Below are 16,906 nucleotides of genomic sequence, written 5' to 3'. Positions count from 1 at the left end.
TGATCACTAAGTTACCTACAGCTGTTGCTCTGCTCCATTTAAAAATCCTGCCAGCTTGACTGTAACCAGCCTAGGTCAATTCTAAGTGTGCCTGGTCTCTGTTATCATTTACCTCTGCCTCATTGATCTGTCATACATCTGCTGAAAGTTTTATGGTTACGATTCATATCTCGAATGTTCAGTAAAATCTTTCCATTTCAGTTTTTTTTAATATAAAAAGTGACTGCATGGGATCTGAGGATATCAGTAAAAGTCAACAGAACAAGCAGCAGGTAGATGGGTAAGTGACAAGACTCCAAGCAAAGGAAATCGTGCCATCTGATAACACTAGGGAGAACACTTTCATAGGGATAGAGGGGATATCAAGAAAAATAAACCACCACAGATTTATGTATATCCTTCCACAGCCTCAACATCCATAGGATGCAGAGAAAGAAAAGCAGGAGAGGACGTAAATAACAAAGAAATGAGTTTGAAACTTGGAGAGTGAAATGAAGAATGAGGAACAAGAGTTCAGGAAAAGACCCTTGAAAAAGAAAGTAAAGGATAAATCTTCATGATATAAAAGGAGGAGAAATAGAAAACAAGAAAAGTTAAGAATAATGCAAGTGGAAAATAGGAACTCCATGATTCTATCCATGACAGAACACAACTGAATACCTGCTATTAGATACCCAACTGAGATATGTGATGATCTTTGAGGTATTGGCCCCACTTGGCCTTTATGTATAATTGACCCAGACTATGTAGTCTTCAATAAAATGACAATGCTTATTGCTGATCTCAAAGAAAGTTAGATACCAGAATTTAGCAATTTTCACAATAGGAATTTAATCTTCCTGAATGCCGTCTGCTGTCAGACACGAATTCTGGAGATCTCTGGCATCCAAAAATGTGATGTCATCAAGCTGCCAATCACATTGATGAACTCTCACAGATGGTGAACCAGGAAGTGAAAAGCACCCATGTTTAACTGGCTTTTTAAACATTCTACAAAAACTGTGGTGTGACATAAACAAGTTGAAGCCTACAGGCACTCCAGACCCTGCTATGTGTTCCTGTATTCCCAACCCTGGCCCAGGAGACACACAAACCCTGCACTCCAGACCCTGCCATGTGTTTCTGTATTCCCAACCCTGGCCCAGGCCACACACAAACCCTGCACTCTAGACCCTGCCATGTGTTTCTGTATTCCCAACCCTGGCCCAGGCCACACACAAACCCTGCACTCTGGGCCTCTGGCTCACACTCTGGACTAAAGAATGAGCTAGACCCTGAACCATCAAGATTTCTGAACAGAATTTTACTGCATTTTGTTTGTTGCCATTGTGTACAATATTGGAATCCAGATTATCTTAAAATTCAACATGGATGATGTACTACATCTGCAAAAGCTTTCAAATCCATTTGAAGCCAAATATTGCAGCTGGCATGCTGTGACATTTCTTTGAGCAGATGCACACATTACTTTCTTAAAGTTCAATGAAACAATTAAAACCACTGTAATAGGGAAGAGTGGGATAAAACAAGTGACCTCAGAATATGGAGGTAATAAAATCACCATAATTGAATAAAAACTTCATTAAAATATTCTTGCGGTGCAATGCTGCCAATATTTCCAAAGCCTAGTTTTGGATTAAAATAAAAGATGACATTCCACAATAATGAACATAACAGCACTGTTCAATGTCTAAGAATCAGCAGTTTAGAGAGTTTGCTTACTTTCAGTTATTCCATGTAAACGGATGGTCTGAAACAATCCAAAATACTTTTGACGAATCTCCTTTTCCATGTAGATAGCTAGCTTATGTAAACTATAAGGACAAAAATTCAGTTCAATGAATGTGGTTAGATTTTCTGTTCTATGAAAATGTTACTTCCTCAATAGGAAGTAAGGAACAAAATAAAAGAATTCTACATTCTAAGTGAATGGAGGGAGAATATTAAATAAATTTCCACACCTTTTGGGAAGAACCTTCTGAAACTTCATTAACAGTATCTTCTGGTATTTCACTGTAGCAAAATATTGGGTAGATATTGTAGAAAGCCCACATCATGAATGATAGAAAAATAGGGGGCTATGTGGGAGGGGAGGGTTAGATAGATCTTAGAGCAGGATAAAATGTCGGCACAACATTGTGGGCCGAAGGGCCTGTACTGTGCTGTAGTGTTCTATGTTCACTCTGAGGATTGCTTCTTTACAAAAGTGAACTGATGAATATCAGCAGAATGATTTAAAACCAACACTAACTCTGGGCTTGTTAATCAATAACTAATATAAAAAAAATGAAAGATGGGAGACAGATAATTGAAGAGAGGGCACAAAGTCCTTGAATGAGCACTTCATGTGCCACAACCTATAAGGCTCTGGGCCAAAATCCAAGAAGTGGGATTAGGCTAAAAAGTACCTTTTCCAGATGGTATGGACATGTTGGCCACTCAGTGGGGTTCTTCTTCGTGCCAACATTCCATGATTCTAACACTCCTCATCAAATCTACCATAGTAATCTTAACAGAAAGGTTATTTAATATCATCATGTCAAGATAGATGTGAAAGTGGAAAGAATGCTGTTTAGACATACATTTCATTCTTATTTTTTTAATAGAGTACTGGAAAGCAATAAATTGCCTCCCCTTTAGAAGTGTACAGGGCTTTAAAACAACTTATTAGTCTAGATTTGCTGCAAGAATAAAAACATTAAATGCACACATCCTAAATGTAAAATCATCAGCAAATTGTGATGAGAAAAGGATATCCCATGAGTTATGAATTGCTATAAATTGTTAGATGATTTGCCATAGCCTCGTAAAAAGCAGCTTGACATTAATTTTCCCATGAGTTTCAAGAAATTGCTGTATTTGTGCAGCAAGTACAAATCAAAGGCACTACAGAGAATTAGAGTTTTATTGCATTAGGATCTTCTAATGATGTGATTTATGTTCCTGTAATGCTACTCAATTTTTCATCCTTGTCTTGCTGATTGTAAAATATCCTTAGAATTTATTGTGTCATTAGTTAAAGAACTACAATACACTTAGATTCCTGAAGCTCTGTTTCACTCATTGAAATATTATCAAGTCACTGTTTCCAAAAACCTTTCTTTCTGTGTTTTTGGACTCTAACATGCAGAAATTCATCCCTGATAAAACTTAAAGTGTTATATAGATTCAGAGATTCATAGAGTGAAACATCACAGAAACAGGTCCTTCAGCCCAACTTGTCCATGCCAACCAAGATGCCAATCTAAATTAATCCCATTTGCCTGCATTTGGCCCATATCTCTCTAAACCTTTCCTCTCCATTTATTTGTCCAAATATTTCTTAAATATTGTAATTGTACCTGCCTCTACCACACCCTCTGTGTGGAAAAACTTGCCCCTCTGGTCCTCTTTAAATCTTTCCTGTCTTATGCCCTCTCGTTTTAGACTGGTAAAAAGACTGTGACTATCTACCCTATTTATGCCCCTCATAATTTTATAAAGTTATACTCTGCTTCTGAAATTTGGTACCACTGAATTAAGAAGTGGCATAGAATGTGTTGCTCTTACTACATACTACATGAAGCACCAGAGATTAATTTCTAGGCAGGATATCTCTTATTTTATTGACCGTTGGTCCTCTGATCATCCCTTGTGCTTAAATCTTATTAGTTAAGACAAAAGACTGTAATTCCATTGTTCATGAAGGTTGCAGATGCCCCACTGACCTTGCATTACCTTTATTCTTTCACACTTCCAGCAATTTACAGAACAAAATACTCTGGATTGAATATTTTTAACTTCTTGGTTAATATCATTGTCATTAGGTATTCTTGGCTTCTAAGGCAAAAGCTCTTTTTTTAAAAAGACTCCCACTTGTTGGGAGGAGGACATCATGCAGCCTGCACTGTTAGTTACAATTAAATTTGCATGTTTGGGTTTTAGTCCTTTTTGTTTGCCACGAACTTGCAGGAAGTGTGCATTGATAATGGTGCAATGCAGACAACAGAGAATCTGTGACATTGATGAACAACTGGAAAACAAGGCACCCATTAAAACAATGAGATTAAGTAATTGAGAAATAAGGGGGAGGAGGGGTGGTGCACTGAGAAGGAGAGTGATTCATAGTTGAATATGGGGCAAAAAGAGACAAACACTGACTGTTTTAAAAGTGAGAGAACAAAGGATGCAGAACATAAGATTCTAGAGTTCAGCATTTTTAAAACATCCACTGTTAAAATTATTTACTTTCTGGGCTGGCAACATTGTTCAGTAGTCTTTATATAAATGAAATACAATTTATATTACATTTTTTCACATTATGAATCTTCAAAGCCAATGAAGTACTTCTGAAGCTAAATGTAGAGAATGTGACCATTAATTTCTGGAATTTGATTCTAATAAAATCCACAAATAGAAGCAGGTCAAGGAGTGCCTGTGAAAGAGGAACTGAGTGAATGCTTCAGAAATGTTGATGAGAGTTTCCCCACATTTTTTGTTTTTATTTCAGATGTCCAGCAGCTGCAGTATATTTCTTTTATAGGACTTAAAATTCAATTGACATACTCCTTGAACGTAGTGATTTCAAATTAGGAATTAGAAAAATTACATTGGTACAGGTAGAGATATTCCTCTGAAGCCAGGAATTAGATAAACAATGGAAAGAGTTTTTATGGAGCTCAATTCTAAACAATGGTAATTCTGAATAGAAAAAAGACAGGAGTGATTGGTAATAAAAACAGAAAATGCTGTTAGTACTAGAGGGAGGTATGCTGAATAATATTTTTGCTTTAGTTAAAAAACTGAACACAGATATTTATCTTTCAGAGACTTACACTTAAATTAAAACTGCTAACCTTTGTTTTTATGAAACAGAGTGGTAAGATAATCACCTGATAAAATAGGCTATGATTGTACCGTACGGTGGCATTAACCGTACCTCAGTATTCACCTGAAGGAAAACCCAGGAGAGGATGGTTTGTAGTATGTGGTATTCAGTAAATGTAAACAATCTGCAAAAACAGAACACCATTATATAAATTTTACCATAAGATATCAGGATAACTAAAAGCAAAATGTAATGATGTGACTTGCAAGGAAGACATACATCGACTTACTTACAGTTCATTGCCTGCTACTATTTCACACTTCGATCAAACTGCTAGTCAATCGCTCCTTCAGTGATATGAACTATAAGAATTATCAGCCCATATAAAATCATGGAGTTACATAGCCCAGAAACAGGCCCTTCGGCCCACCACATCCATGCTGACCTTTATGCCCATCCACATTAGTTCCATATCTTTCAATGCTTGTTTAAATGTCTCTTAAACATAGTAATTGTATATGATTCCACCACCTACTCTGGCAGGAAGTTCCAGATATTAACCATGCTCTGTGTAAAAACCTTACCCCTCAAATCGCCTTTAAAACTCCTTCCTCTTACCTTAACCCTATGCTCTCTTGCTTTCATACCCCATTTGCTTTATAATGAGGAACACTGGAACAGGGTAGACCTTCTAGCACCCTGTTACCATTCTGCCATTCAGTCAAATCATGGCTGATCAGTGGGCTAACTCCGTAACTCAACTTTGTCCCATATCCATTAATATTCATGATTAACAAGTATTCCTATTAAATTAATAAATTTCATCATCTCTTACAACATAGAAGGAGGCCAATGAGCTCATCAAATCTATGCCAGCCCTCAGAATGATCCCATCAATCCCATTACCTCACTTATTTCCCTGCAACATATTCTCTCTTGTATGTCCATCAACACCCATTCCACACTCACCCCCACCTTGACTCTCTGATTATCCACCTACACTAGAGGCAATGTTACAATAGCTCATTAAATCTCCTACACATCTTTGAGATGTCAGAGGAAACCAGAATTCCTGTAGAGAAACCCTCATGGTCAGAGGGACATGTGGACTCCACACAGGGCCAGAGGTTAGGATCAAACCTGAGTTGCTGGAGCTATGACATAGCAGCACTACCTGATGCACCTCTGTGCCATCCAAAAATGATTAATCTTTAATTGGCATGTGTGGATGAAGTTTCCAAACTTTCACCAAACCGTTGCATGTTGAAGTGTTTAACTTCATTGCTGACAGACCTGCCTTTAATTTCTATCGTCCTAGACTCCTCAACCAGCATGAACAGTTTCTCCTTACCTATTCTATTATCATTTATACAAGTAACTAAGGAACATAACCCTAGTGTGTGTAATATGTCCCTGCAATTTAACTACTGGAATTCAAATTTAATCTTCACTTAATTAAACTTTCTAATGCCCATTGAAGGGAGGGCACATGCCTATACATGCTGAAAAAGATCTGCAGTTTCTCCATTAAACTGTTTAGGAAGAGACTTGCAACTGTCACCTTATCTTCTGCTAAACAAATGAAAGAATGTTGAATGGCCTCCTACTTGTTAAATAACAACATGCCTATGTCCGACAACGTATTCAGTAACTGCACGTCTATATTCTAAATTGTTTCTGGTTTGCCAGATTTTCTAAGAGCATGTTAACCTTTTGGAAATTGTTGGTTGGGTTTTATTAGTTTTACAGGATGTTTTGCATAAACATTTGGTCTCCTGGGTACCTCTGATATGTTGCTTAAAATAATAAAACAAAAATAATATTGACATAACTTTAGACAATTTAGAATTATGTAGCAACTCAGATGAATCCAGGTCCTCTTTAAGAAACAAACATCCATTTGAAATTGCATTCTGTTCTATTCTTAACCACCTCCAGGGCCCTAAACAGTCCTTCCAGATTGAGGCAGAGATTCACATGCGTTTCCTCCAACCTTGTTTATTGCATTTGGTGCTCTCAACGTGGCATCCTCTACATTGGTGAGACCAAGCGCAGACTAGGCAGCTGCTTTGCCGAGCACTTGCGCTCTGTCTGCCATGGCCTTCTGGAGCTCCCCGTTGCTAGCCATTTTAGATTTCCTCCTAATTCCCACACATCAGTCCTCAGCCTCATCCACAGGGTGAGACTAAACACAAAGCAGATGAACAGCACCTCGTATTCCACCTGGGTAGTCTACAACTCGACAGCATGAACACTGAATTCTCCATTTTCAGGTAACCTGCTCCCCCAGTCCCTATTCCCTCTCTTCCTGCTCTACCCAGTTCCTCCTACACCCACCCCATCCCCAATAACCATGTTTTTCTACCCTCCTCCACCCATTCCATCTGCCCATCATCCACACACTCCCCCTACTGTTCCCATCTGCCCACCCCACCTCCCTTATTTGGTTCCATGCTCCACCTTCCTTTCCTACAGATTCCAGCCCTTTGTTGCCTCCACCTATCACTGCCCAGCCTCTGTCACTACTTCTACTCTTCCCTCCTCCGTCTGCCTATCACCCCTTCTCACCTGGATCCACCTATTTCCCTGCCAGCTCTTGCTCCACACTTTCCCTCCACCTTTTTAACTGACTATCGCTCCTCTATCTTTCAGTCCAGACAATGGGTCTCAACCCAAAACATTGACTGTCCACTTCCCTCCACAGATGATGCCTGACCTGCTGAGTTCCTCCAGCAGTTTGATTTTTTTGTAGTTCTTTTAATATTAGTATGCACCAGCAACTGAGCTCATGTATGTTGTGCTTAGAGAACAAACACACACAAAGCAGTGGGAATCATTGGGCACTAATTAGAATGAACCTTAAATGATTTTATATTTGGACCTTGGCATCAGTTGTTTTTTTCTCCCCCCCGCATGAGCCGCTACCTTCATGAGTTTTCCTTTGCTGCAGAAGGTCTCTCTGAAAAGTGGAAATACTACTAAAAGATATCCCATGTAGAAAATTCGACTTGATCCCAGCAAAAATAAAAGCTTAAAGTAACCAGGGTCATGTTGTCAGATAGAAAGCTCATCCCACTTCCAGTACAGAAAACACAGCAAACTGCAGGCTGTAACCATCAACTGAAAGTCCAGGGTGTTAATGAGCATCAACTGAAATTTACAGGCTGATATACATGGAAAATCTATAGGGTACAATCCCAATGATTACCATGTGATCATGGTCACTATTGTTCTCAAAAGCTGACCTCAGTGGAATTGGAAAGGTCTGTGAAAAGGAACAGAATTAAAATGAGAAGGCAGGCAGGCAAGTGAGCTAACATGGGAACACGTCCAATATTGCATGTGATCCAAAATTATGATAGATATCAAAGGAGGATATATTCGATATGTCATCCGAGGATAAAGGGAACAATGTGTGGCATTGATTATTCTCCAGCAAACTGGCACAGACTAGTACAAGGGTATACTTGGATTCACAATATATATTGGTTGTTAAGACAGACTCCAATTTATAGAGTGCTTGACGTTCACTTCAGGGAATAGTTTATGATTCTCAAACCCAATGAGAACATCCAGGGTAGGATCCAAAAATGTAACCAGTCACTATATTTTTAGTGTGGTTTTAGGAGAGAATTAGTTCAGAATGGTTTACACTGTATCCGAGTAGCATGTAGCAAATCAATAATTTTACAAAACAGCAAAATCAGGAGTGAATTTATTAAACTTAAATTGCTATTTGACATAGCAAATATAACAGACAACTAACCTAGGTGATAATAAAGTTTTTTGCAGAACGTCCATTTGCAAATCTCGCAAAGTGGCCTTGTATCTTAGATGCACAATAAGATTTAACTCCAACCATCTCTCACAGGCTTGTCTCAGCTTCTCTTGGTTATACTAAATCAAAAATAACAAATCAACACATAATTCACCTAACCTCATGAAGTATCTGTTCAACCTGGAAGCAATACACAATCATTTGAAAAGCAATAAAGAGATTGAAGTAAAAATTTCCCTTGTAAACAAATTTTTTTTTGTTAAATCTAACTCACAAATGGGATTCTTGCTTTTATATTAAGGGAAAAATACAGAAACAAAAAGATCATGATGTATCCACTGAAATGTTGATTATATGGAGAACTTTGTGAACCTCCCCCCGCCCCCAATTACAAAAAAAAATCAAGGCCACAATGTAAATTTATTAAGAGGACTCAGGGATTACTTTGCATTATCTATATATTGCATTCTTCGTGGGACTATTCACACCTTGGACACATTTTCAGCTCTTCAACCACGTAAAGTATTGCACACACAATGCACTTGCCAATACATTCATTTGCAACCATACTTTTTCTCACCTAGGATAAAACACAATGGGAGCTGGCAGATTTTTAATGGGTTAGAAGGAACATGACTCTATATTATCATTGCCCATGAGGAGGCAGTGATCGTGAAGGGAGTGGCAAATGCTGAAGTCACAGACACTGAAGAGGAAGTATTGCCTGGAGCTATATGGCCACTCCAGCTTCCTTACGTATAAACAACTACTATGAACCTAAGCCTATCATTACTTAAAGTTCCATGTGGTTTCATCACATCTGTTCATCTCTGGTGATATCATATGTTGTACTGGTTTTAACAATGCAGGCTCCCATGTTTACCTGCACTGCACTTCCTCTGTAGCTGTTACACTTTATTCTCTATTCCGTTATTGTTTTACCTTGTACTACCTCAATGCACCATGTAATGAATTGATCTGTATGAACAACATGCAAGACAAGTTTTTCACTGTTCCTCGGTACACATGACAATAATAAACCAATACCAATAGCAAGAATCGCAACCCCCTACTCCTTTCAAAGAACTGAAAAAATAGGAGGAAACAGTTCAGTCCTTGAAAACATGGAGAAGAAAGACTGCAAAGAATTCTGTACTATGCTGATTGTTATGACCATCTTCAAAACCAAGTCAGAGACTGTAACCCCACATAACATAGGCTATGGGGGAAATCAGGAATCAGTACAGTGTAACATTCTGCGCAAGTCCATCTGATTCTGCTGTAGGGTCATGAAATGAGGACCTCACTGGTTCTCATGTCTCAGATACATAATACATATTTGGTGTAATGGCTGAACTATCTGAAAGTTAATGGATCATTCGCTTGATAACATAAAAATAGAAGCAGGATGTTTGCTTGAGCATGCACGTCCATTTGATAAGATCATGGATGATTCTGTGCCTCTAGATCACTTTACTGCTGCTCTCCATTTCTCTTTAGTGGTTTCGGTTACTCTTTCAATTACCTTCGTATGCAGAAATCTGTGGATCATGACCTTGAATATACTAAATAACTGAGCATTCGAGTAAAGAATTCCAAAGATTTACAACCATATTTGTGTTAATTTCTCCTCATTTTAGTCCTAAACAGCTGCCCCCTTATCTTGTGGTGAGTAACTCCCATCTTGGCATCCCAAAGCCTTTCCACCATTTACAAAAGCACAATTTAGTGTACAATGAAATACTTTGCACTTGCCTGGATGTGCAACTCCAATGACATTCAAGCAGCACATCAACATGCAACTCAAATTAGCCCACTGGATTGGTACACCAATCCCACAGCCTGAACATTCATTCCCTCTACCAACGGCCACAAAGGAGCTGAGGGTGTATCATCTAGCAAATGCACTCCAGTTACATACTGGGCTACTCCAACAGCACTCATCAAGCCCACAACCTCCACCACATAGAATGGTAAGGGCAGCAAGTACCTGGGAGCACCACTACCTGCTCCCACCAAGAGGCACATCATCCTGACATGGGAATATACAGCTGTTCTTTCATTGTCACTGAATCTAACCACTGGAACACTCTACCTTCACCAGAAGAACTGCAGTTCAAGAAAGCAGCTCAACCCCAATGTTTAAGTCAATTAGCACATAGGCAATAAGTGCTAGCCTTACCAGTTACACACACAGCTCAAAAAATTAATTCAAAACCTAATTAGTTCAATTGTTTTTTCACTTTTTCAAAAGTAGGCAGCTTTTCTATTCTCTCTACTAAGGTGCATAATCTCTCATTTTCTTTCATTATCTCTACTAAACTCCATCAGTCTCCTTCTCACCACCCATTTGATGATATTCATTGCAGACTCTTTCCACTTCCCTCATGGTTCATTTTCCTAATTGGTTTTGTAACATTAGCAGACTTGGATATGTTACACTTTCTGTTTTCATCTATGTCAGTAAAATAATTTTTGAATAGCTGAGGCCCAATGATCCCTGAGGCGCCAGACATATAGCAATCTGTCAACCTGAAACCAACCTGTTTAATTCTCTCTTTTTTCTGTACCTTAACCAAGCTTCCATCTGTGCTAATATATTATCTCAACCCCATAAGCCCTTACCTTATGCAACAACCTGTTGTGTGGAACATTGTTAAGTGCCTTTTGAAAATGTAGAAACAATGCATTCACTGGTCCCTTAATTCACCCTGTTAGTTCCAAAAACTCTTTTCGATTAGTCAGACATGATTTTCCCTTTAAACTCCTCTAACTAATCATATTATGACATATTAAGTGCCAGGTTACCATATCTTTAATGATGAATTCAAATATCCTGCCAACAATGGATCTAAGGCTGACTGTCTATTTTCTCTTTCACTCTTTTCCTTGATGCAGACCCTGGAATTCACCCTCTCTTGTGTGGAAAGGCTGGCCAATTCCATACTGTGAATTCAGGAGTACAACATCCATACAGTCTGACATCCAAAAGTAGCAAACTTCCATTACATCATAGGAGCAGTTTTGGAATGTCAAATAGGTTCATGTAAATGCTACAGTGCAAGCTCAGTGTGATTCCAAAGCAGTTATTGCAACATTCATGGATTGGCAAAGTACTGCAGTAGGAGTCTAAAGTGTGTTTGCTGCCACTCAAGTTGCATCTCAGAGAAGCACTGGAGTATGCAAGAGCACTTATAGAACACCCACCAACAGGAGTGTAATATTTTAAATACAAATGACTGCTGTAATTTTTTCATTGTTTTTGGTAACACTATATGATTAAATAGTGGTGGAATTAATGAAGGCTGGAATTATAATTGAGATTTTGTTGTTGAACAGTGGGTAGAACAATTTCCATCTGTGGTGAAATTTCTTTGACTTAACCCCGAAAAATATGATACATGTTCCACATTTGACAGGCAATGTAGATGTTAATGAAAGCTAAAGATTGTGTCTTTGAAAATTACAATCATATCATTGATGAATGGTTTTGTTAGTACACTGCATTCTATTATTTACACATTTGTTATGCTACAATGTCTAATATTCAGAACATTAATGGTATTGGTAATCCTAAATTAATTCATAATTATTGGAAACTGCTCAGTTTTAATAAACACTTTTAATTATTGCCAACCAATTACCTGAAGAACAAAATGTGTTCATAGAAAATGGATTCTTATAGGTAAACATGTAAATCATACATTGGATGCATAGGATGTGAATGGAATGCCATCATCATAGTGTGATGCACTTTTAGAACATTTGGAGCAGAAATTAGGCCACTCTTGTTTGCTCTAGAGAACCATGTTTTTATAAGTGCTCCATTCACAGAAGCTGCCCTATTAAGAGGCTACTCAGTCACATGATATAACACTGCAATCAGCTGCGATGAACTTTGGAAGATGGCCAGGGAAGCAAGATGCAAAATTACCCATGTCTGCAACTTTGGGTGATCATAAGTTTACATATGGTAATGTAACAGGAATTCTATGAAGTAATATTCTTTTAAATTATCAGACTGTGCAATTAATTTATTCTATTCAGTGGGTTCTTACAAGAAAATTTTGGATCAGTGCACATGCTTTCAAAAATATATTGTCAACATATGAGATTACTTAAAATAACTATCATTATATTAGTTTTGGAATTAACAGTAATTTACCTTCAAAGCAGCTTGATGGAAGTGACATACTGTGGTGGTATTTATGTTATCTAGCATAACAGTTGCACACCTACAATGACAACATATTATTTTCACCTATTAGAATTAAAATCATAACCTGGTTGATTGTTGCTATTAGTAAAATAATGTATTTCTTTATAATATTTGATGAAAAAATTACAAATATCTGTTTCATTGTCAGTTACAGCTGCATAAACACCACTTCTTAAGAGAAACAGAACCCTTGGTGTCATTTCTTTATGTCATGGTCACATATGAATCTTATAATGAAAATGTGACAGTAAGATAGTAAGGATATTAAAGAATAGTTGTGTAAACAAAAGCAGGATAAGCAAAATGCAAACATTTATTTTAGGAAAGACTTATATTTATACTGCCTTATAATGTCACAAATGCCTTAAGGTTAATTAAGTACTCAAGAAGACTTGACAGCAATTTCAATGCAGGAAACAAGGCAATCTAATTTCCACACATCAAGATCCCTTAAATTACAATGTGAAACTGACCAAATTATTTGTTTCAATGATGCTGATTGATGGATAAACACTGGGAAGAATCTGGGAAAAAATCCTCACTCTCTTATGCAAAAAAAGACCATGAGACCTTTTATTTCCGCTAGAGGATGGCAGATGGAGCCTCAAATTAACATTTCATGCAAAAGGTAGCACCCCTGACAGTGACAAACTCGAACTACATCGGAGATTTTTGTATTTGAATAGCTTAAGTTGGACTTGAATCCAATATCCTCAGTTTGGACACTAGAGTGCGACCAATTACGTCACAACAAACACCACAAACATATATAAAATATTATATATATATATAGATAGATAGAGAGAGAGAGAAAAGCCATTCAAAGGGTACATACACTAGAAGTAATTTGTTAGAAGTAATGCTCTGTGTAAGATTTATGCCAAGTCATATGCACTAGGGCCATTTAAGAACATATACTTGGATCTCTAGAGTGAAACTTGAACATACATCATCTGATTCATAGGCAAGAGTGCTACCAAATGGTTCTTTGCTGATACTACAAGAAGTAAATAATTTAGTTTGCAAAAATAACCAAAGAATGAAAGAAAAAGAGATACTTTTGACCAAACCTTATTGCTATGTTTTAGGTGTCATCATGGGACTCCTTTACCATCTCTTTAAGATGATAAGGGTGATAAATGATATGACTTGATGCCAAAACACCTCGCTGTCTAGGAAATTAAACATTCCTAAACAGATGTACTAATTTTCCACTGCAGAGTTAACCTAGGCCTATTCATGCCAATATTCAATCATGATTAGGGCAAAAACATCCATATGCATTTCAACCACATGGTGATTTGTTTCTCTGAATGATATACAGTTCATAATGATTAGTTGCTCGTCACCAAGCGAATAGAAAATTTATGAAAATGAGGTTCTCCGTGAATGTTAAACAATGTTTCAAAGCAGTAAACAGTGGTCCAATTTCACCTCCAAATGATCTAAATGAGCATTGCACAAAGGATGATGTAACACCATGCACTTTCTATACACCAGTTTTGGACAGTCAATACTGCATTCCAGAAATGGTTGGTCAAATTTTACAAACTGCACAATTCATGCCGAATAAGAGTATTCTGTGATGTACAGCAAATAGCTTTGGTCCATATTTTGTGGTGATTTACCAGTAGCTCCTTTTGGAAATTCTCAGCACCACATGCTGGCATGTGTCATGAGCCCTGTGCAAAAGCAGAACTCTTAAATTTACAATTCAAGCTTCACTGTCAATTTCTCAGCTGCATTCTGTTGCTAAGCTCCACAGGGACTTAAACAGAAGATCCTTTCTGAGGATCCCTTCTCAGATTCTGTGCCAGGTTAGACTCAATGCTGGATCCATGAAATTATTTCTTTGAACGGGGATTGATCCACTATGAGGAGAAATGGTAAGAATAAGGCAAGTTTCTTTTTTAATATTTTCATTACATTTAGTATTTTTAATTATTTAGAAGTTTTTATTTTTTGGGTATTTCACACTATTTTTCAAAATGTGCTTAATTTTTAATCATTTGTTTCATTTTTAATGGTTTTATATGTTTCTCAATATCAGAGATATTCAGAAGCATTGATAAATATTGGCAGCTTTGTCATAAAAAACGTTTCCAGAAATGGTTTCACAGCCAAATTGTACTCTGGGTTCCCTTATCATCTGATTACATCATTTGACACCGAAGGCATCACTGCTCAACTCTAGAACAGTCTCACTCCACAATCATTGGGATAAGTTTGGAGGAATGGAGCATTTGGGTGACAAGTATAAGCAGTTTAAGAACAACGTGCACCTATCTTTCGTGGATTTTATATTGATTGGAGTATTTGTGGTAACTAGTGCAAGACAATAATGAAATAGTCACAAGTCCATTTTACTGTGATGAAAAGTATGTGTTTAATCACTACTATTAAATAGTTCATTCATTGGAGTTTACAGACCCCATAAAGAAAATATGTGCCTTTAACTTTACCCACATGCCTCAGAAAAGCACACTACACTTCCTTACATTTAGGTTAGAATGAACATATATACATCTCAGCATGACCAAAAAGATTGACACCTGGAGTACTTTATACAATTTTAGTCAGGACTCTTCAAAATGAATAAAATAATTACATTGACAAAGGGGAACAAGATTAATTCCAAGTGCAGGAAGACTGAATTATGAAAGGAGATTAGAGTATGCTCATTTTAGAGAATTATAAAATGAGAAAAATCAGAAAATAGAATTACAGATTATTAATCATTCAATTTTTCCTGACCAATGAAAGTATGCTTCTTTTACAATTATTACATAAATACAACTGAATTACAATAAAATCTTTGCGACTAGAAGGTACTGCCATACTATGCCACATCAAAATGATGCAAACAAAAACTTCTTGCTTTAAATTAGAATCAGAAAGATTGAGCAAAATGTCAGAATTTTCTGAATCCAATTTTTGGCATAGGGTAAATTGACTTCAACACTGATTATGATAATATCAACTTACGTCTAAATTTCCCAAGAACCTTATTCATATACACATCACTCTAAAAAAAACCAGCATAAAATAAGCAGAAAAAAGCCTCAGGAAGATATAATATAAATGGCCTACATTTATCCACTTTATCTAATTATCATTATGCAAATTAAACATGCCAATTGTCAAGGCATGGAAGTTAACTATAACATCTTTTAGAAAGTGTAATTATTGGAAGTTTTGCTCTTTTTAATGTAACCAGTTCTGGTGTAACAACAAGTTCAAGTTTAAAACATGCAGAACCATATTTCAGTAAGGAAAATTATAACTGTAAATAGCTAAAACAAAACTGAGCCTTAGATTTTATCAGTAAATTTAAATTGTTTGGAAGCAATATAAATGCAGGAACTTGAAACTTCTGCATGAGAGTAGAGCTATACTAATAAGCTATATGGGATTTCAATAGACCTAACTTGGAAATGATGCAAATAATGATTGAGATTTAAACACAGACTTGTTTCAAAGTAAATTAGTTGTGGTGAGTTCCTCATAAAAATTGTACAACTCTTATGTGATAGTTATGCCTAAATATTTAAGGAAATTTTGGAACAGTATTTTCAGGTCTGCTAGTGCTCTATACCAGATAAGCAGTGCCTGACATTACTTTGCTCTTCTGGGATTCATATTGAAAAGCAAGAATGATGTTTAACTGCAGCTGCTTACTTCTCATAGCTTTTGGAAATTAACACCCCAAGGTTTGTTTTCATAGTTCTACAAGAACTGAAACCAAGAAGGAAATTGCTAAGAAACCTCAGACAGCTACAAATTCAATAATTTCATAAATCGTAACAACATCATGAATCTTTCTTCAAAAACTTCTACCTTTAAAAGTGAAATACTTACTTGTTAAACAAAAGTTTGAATTTCAGAACTGCAGCAGCAGCAAAGACGCCCAAAATATGTTCTGCTTCCACTTCTGGTTTATCATTATACAGGTTTCCTAGTGCAATAGCGAAACCTATACTAACAAGATATTGACTGTTAGACACAGTGGAGATTCACTGCGAGTATTATATTATGCTTAATAAATGCAACTTGAATCAAAATGAATGGAATTGCATTCAGGTTGGTTATTTTTAAGGTTAAC

General features: G+C 36.9%; 1 protein-coding gene across 1 annotated transcript in view; it reads right to left on the bottom strand.

The window, feature by feature from the left end:
* Positions 1 to 16,906, bottom strand: part of btbd16 (BTB (POZ) domain containing 16) — a 74,414-nt gene that overhangs the window by 36,928 nt on the left and 20,580 nt on the right. The window contains exons 7-11 of the mRNA XM_052027732.1: positions 16,663 to 16,777; positions 12,751 to 12,820; positions 8,574 to 8,704; positions 4,872 to 4,991; positions 1,723 to 1,814 (exon numbers count right to left, since the gene is read on the bottom strand). Coding sequence (XP_051883692.1) covers positions 1,723 to 1,814; positions 4,872 to 4,991; positions 8,574 to 8,704; positions 12,751 to 12,820; positions 16,663 to 16,777 — 528 coding nt within the window. The remainder of the gene's footprint in view (positions 1 to 1,722; positions 1,815 to 4,871; positions 4,992 to 8,573; positions 8,705 to 12,750; positions 12,821 to 16,662; positions 16,778 to 16,906) is intronic.

Source organism: Pristis pectinata, chromosome 12 (genome assembly GCF_009764475.1).
Source record: "Pristis pectinata isolate sPriPec2 chromosome 12, sPriPec2.1.pri, whole genome shotgun sequence".
NCBI lineage: Eukaryota > Metazoa > Chordata > Chondrichthyes > Rhinopristiformes > Pristidae > Pristis > Pristis pectinata.
The sequence above is the reverse complement of the archived record's forward strand: the minus strand, read 5'-3'. Positions and strand labels throughout refer to the sequence as shown.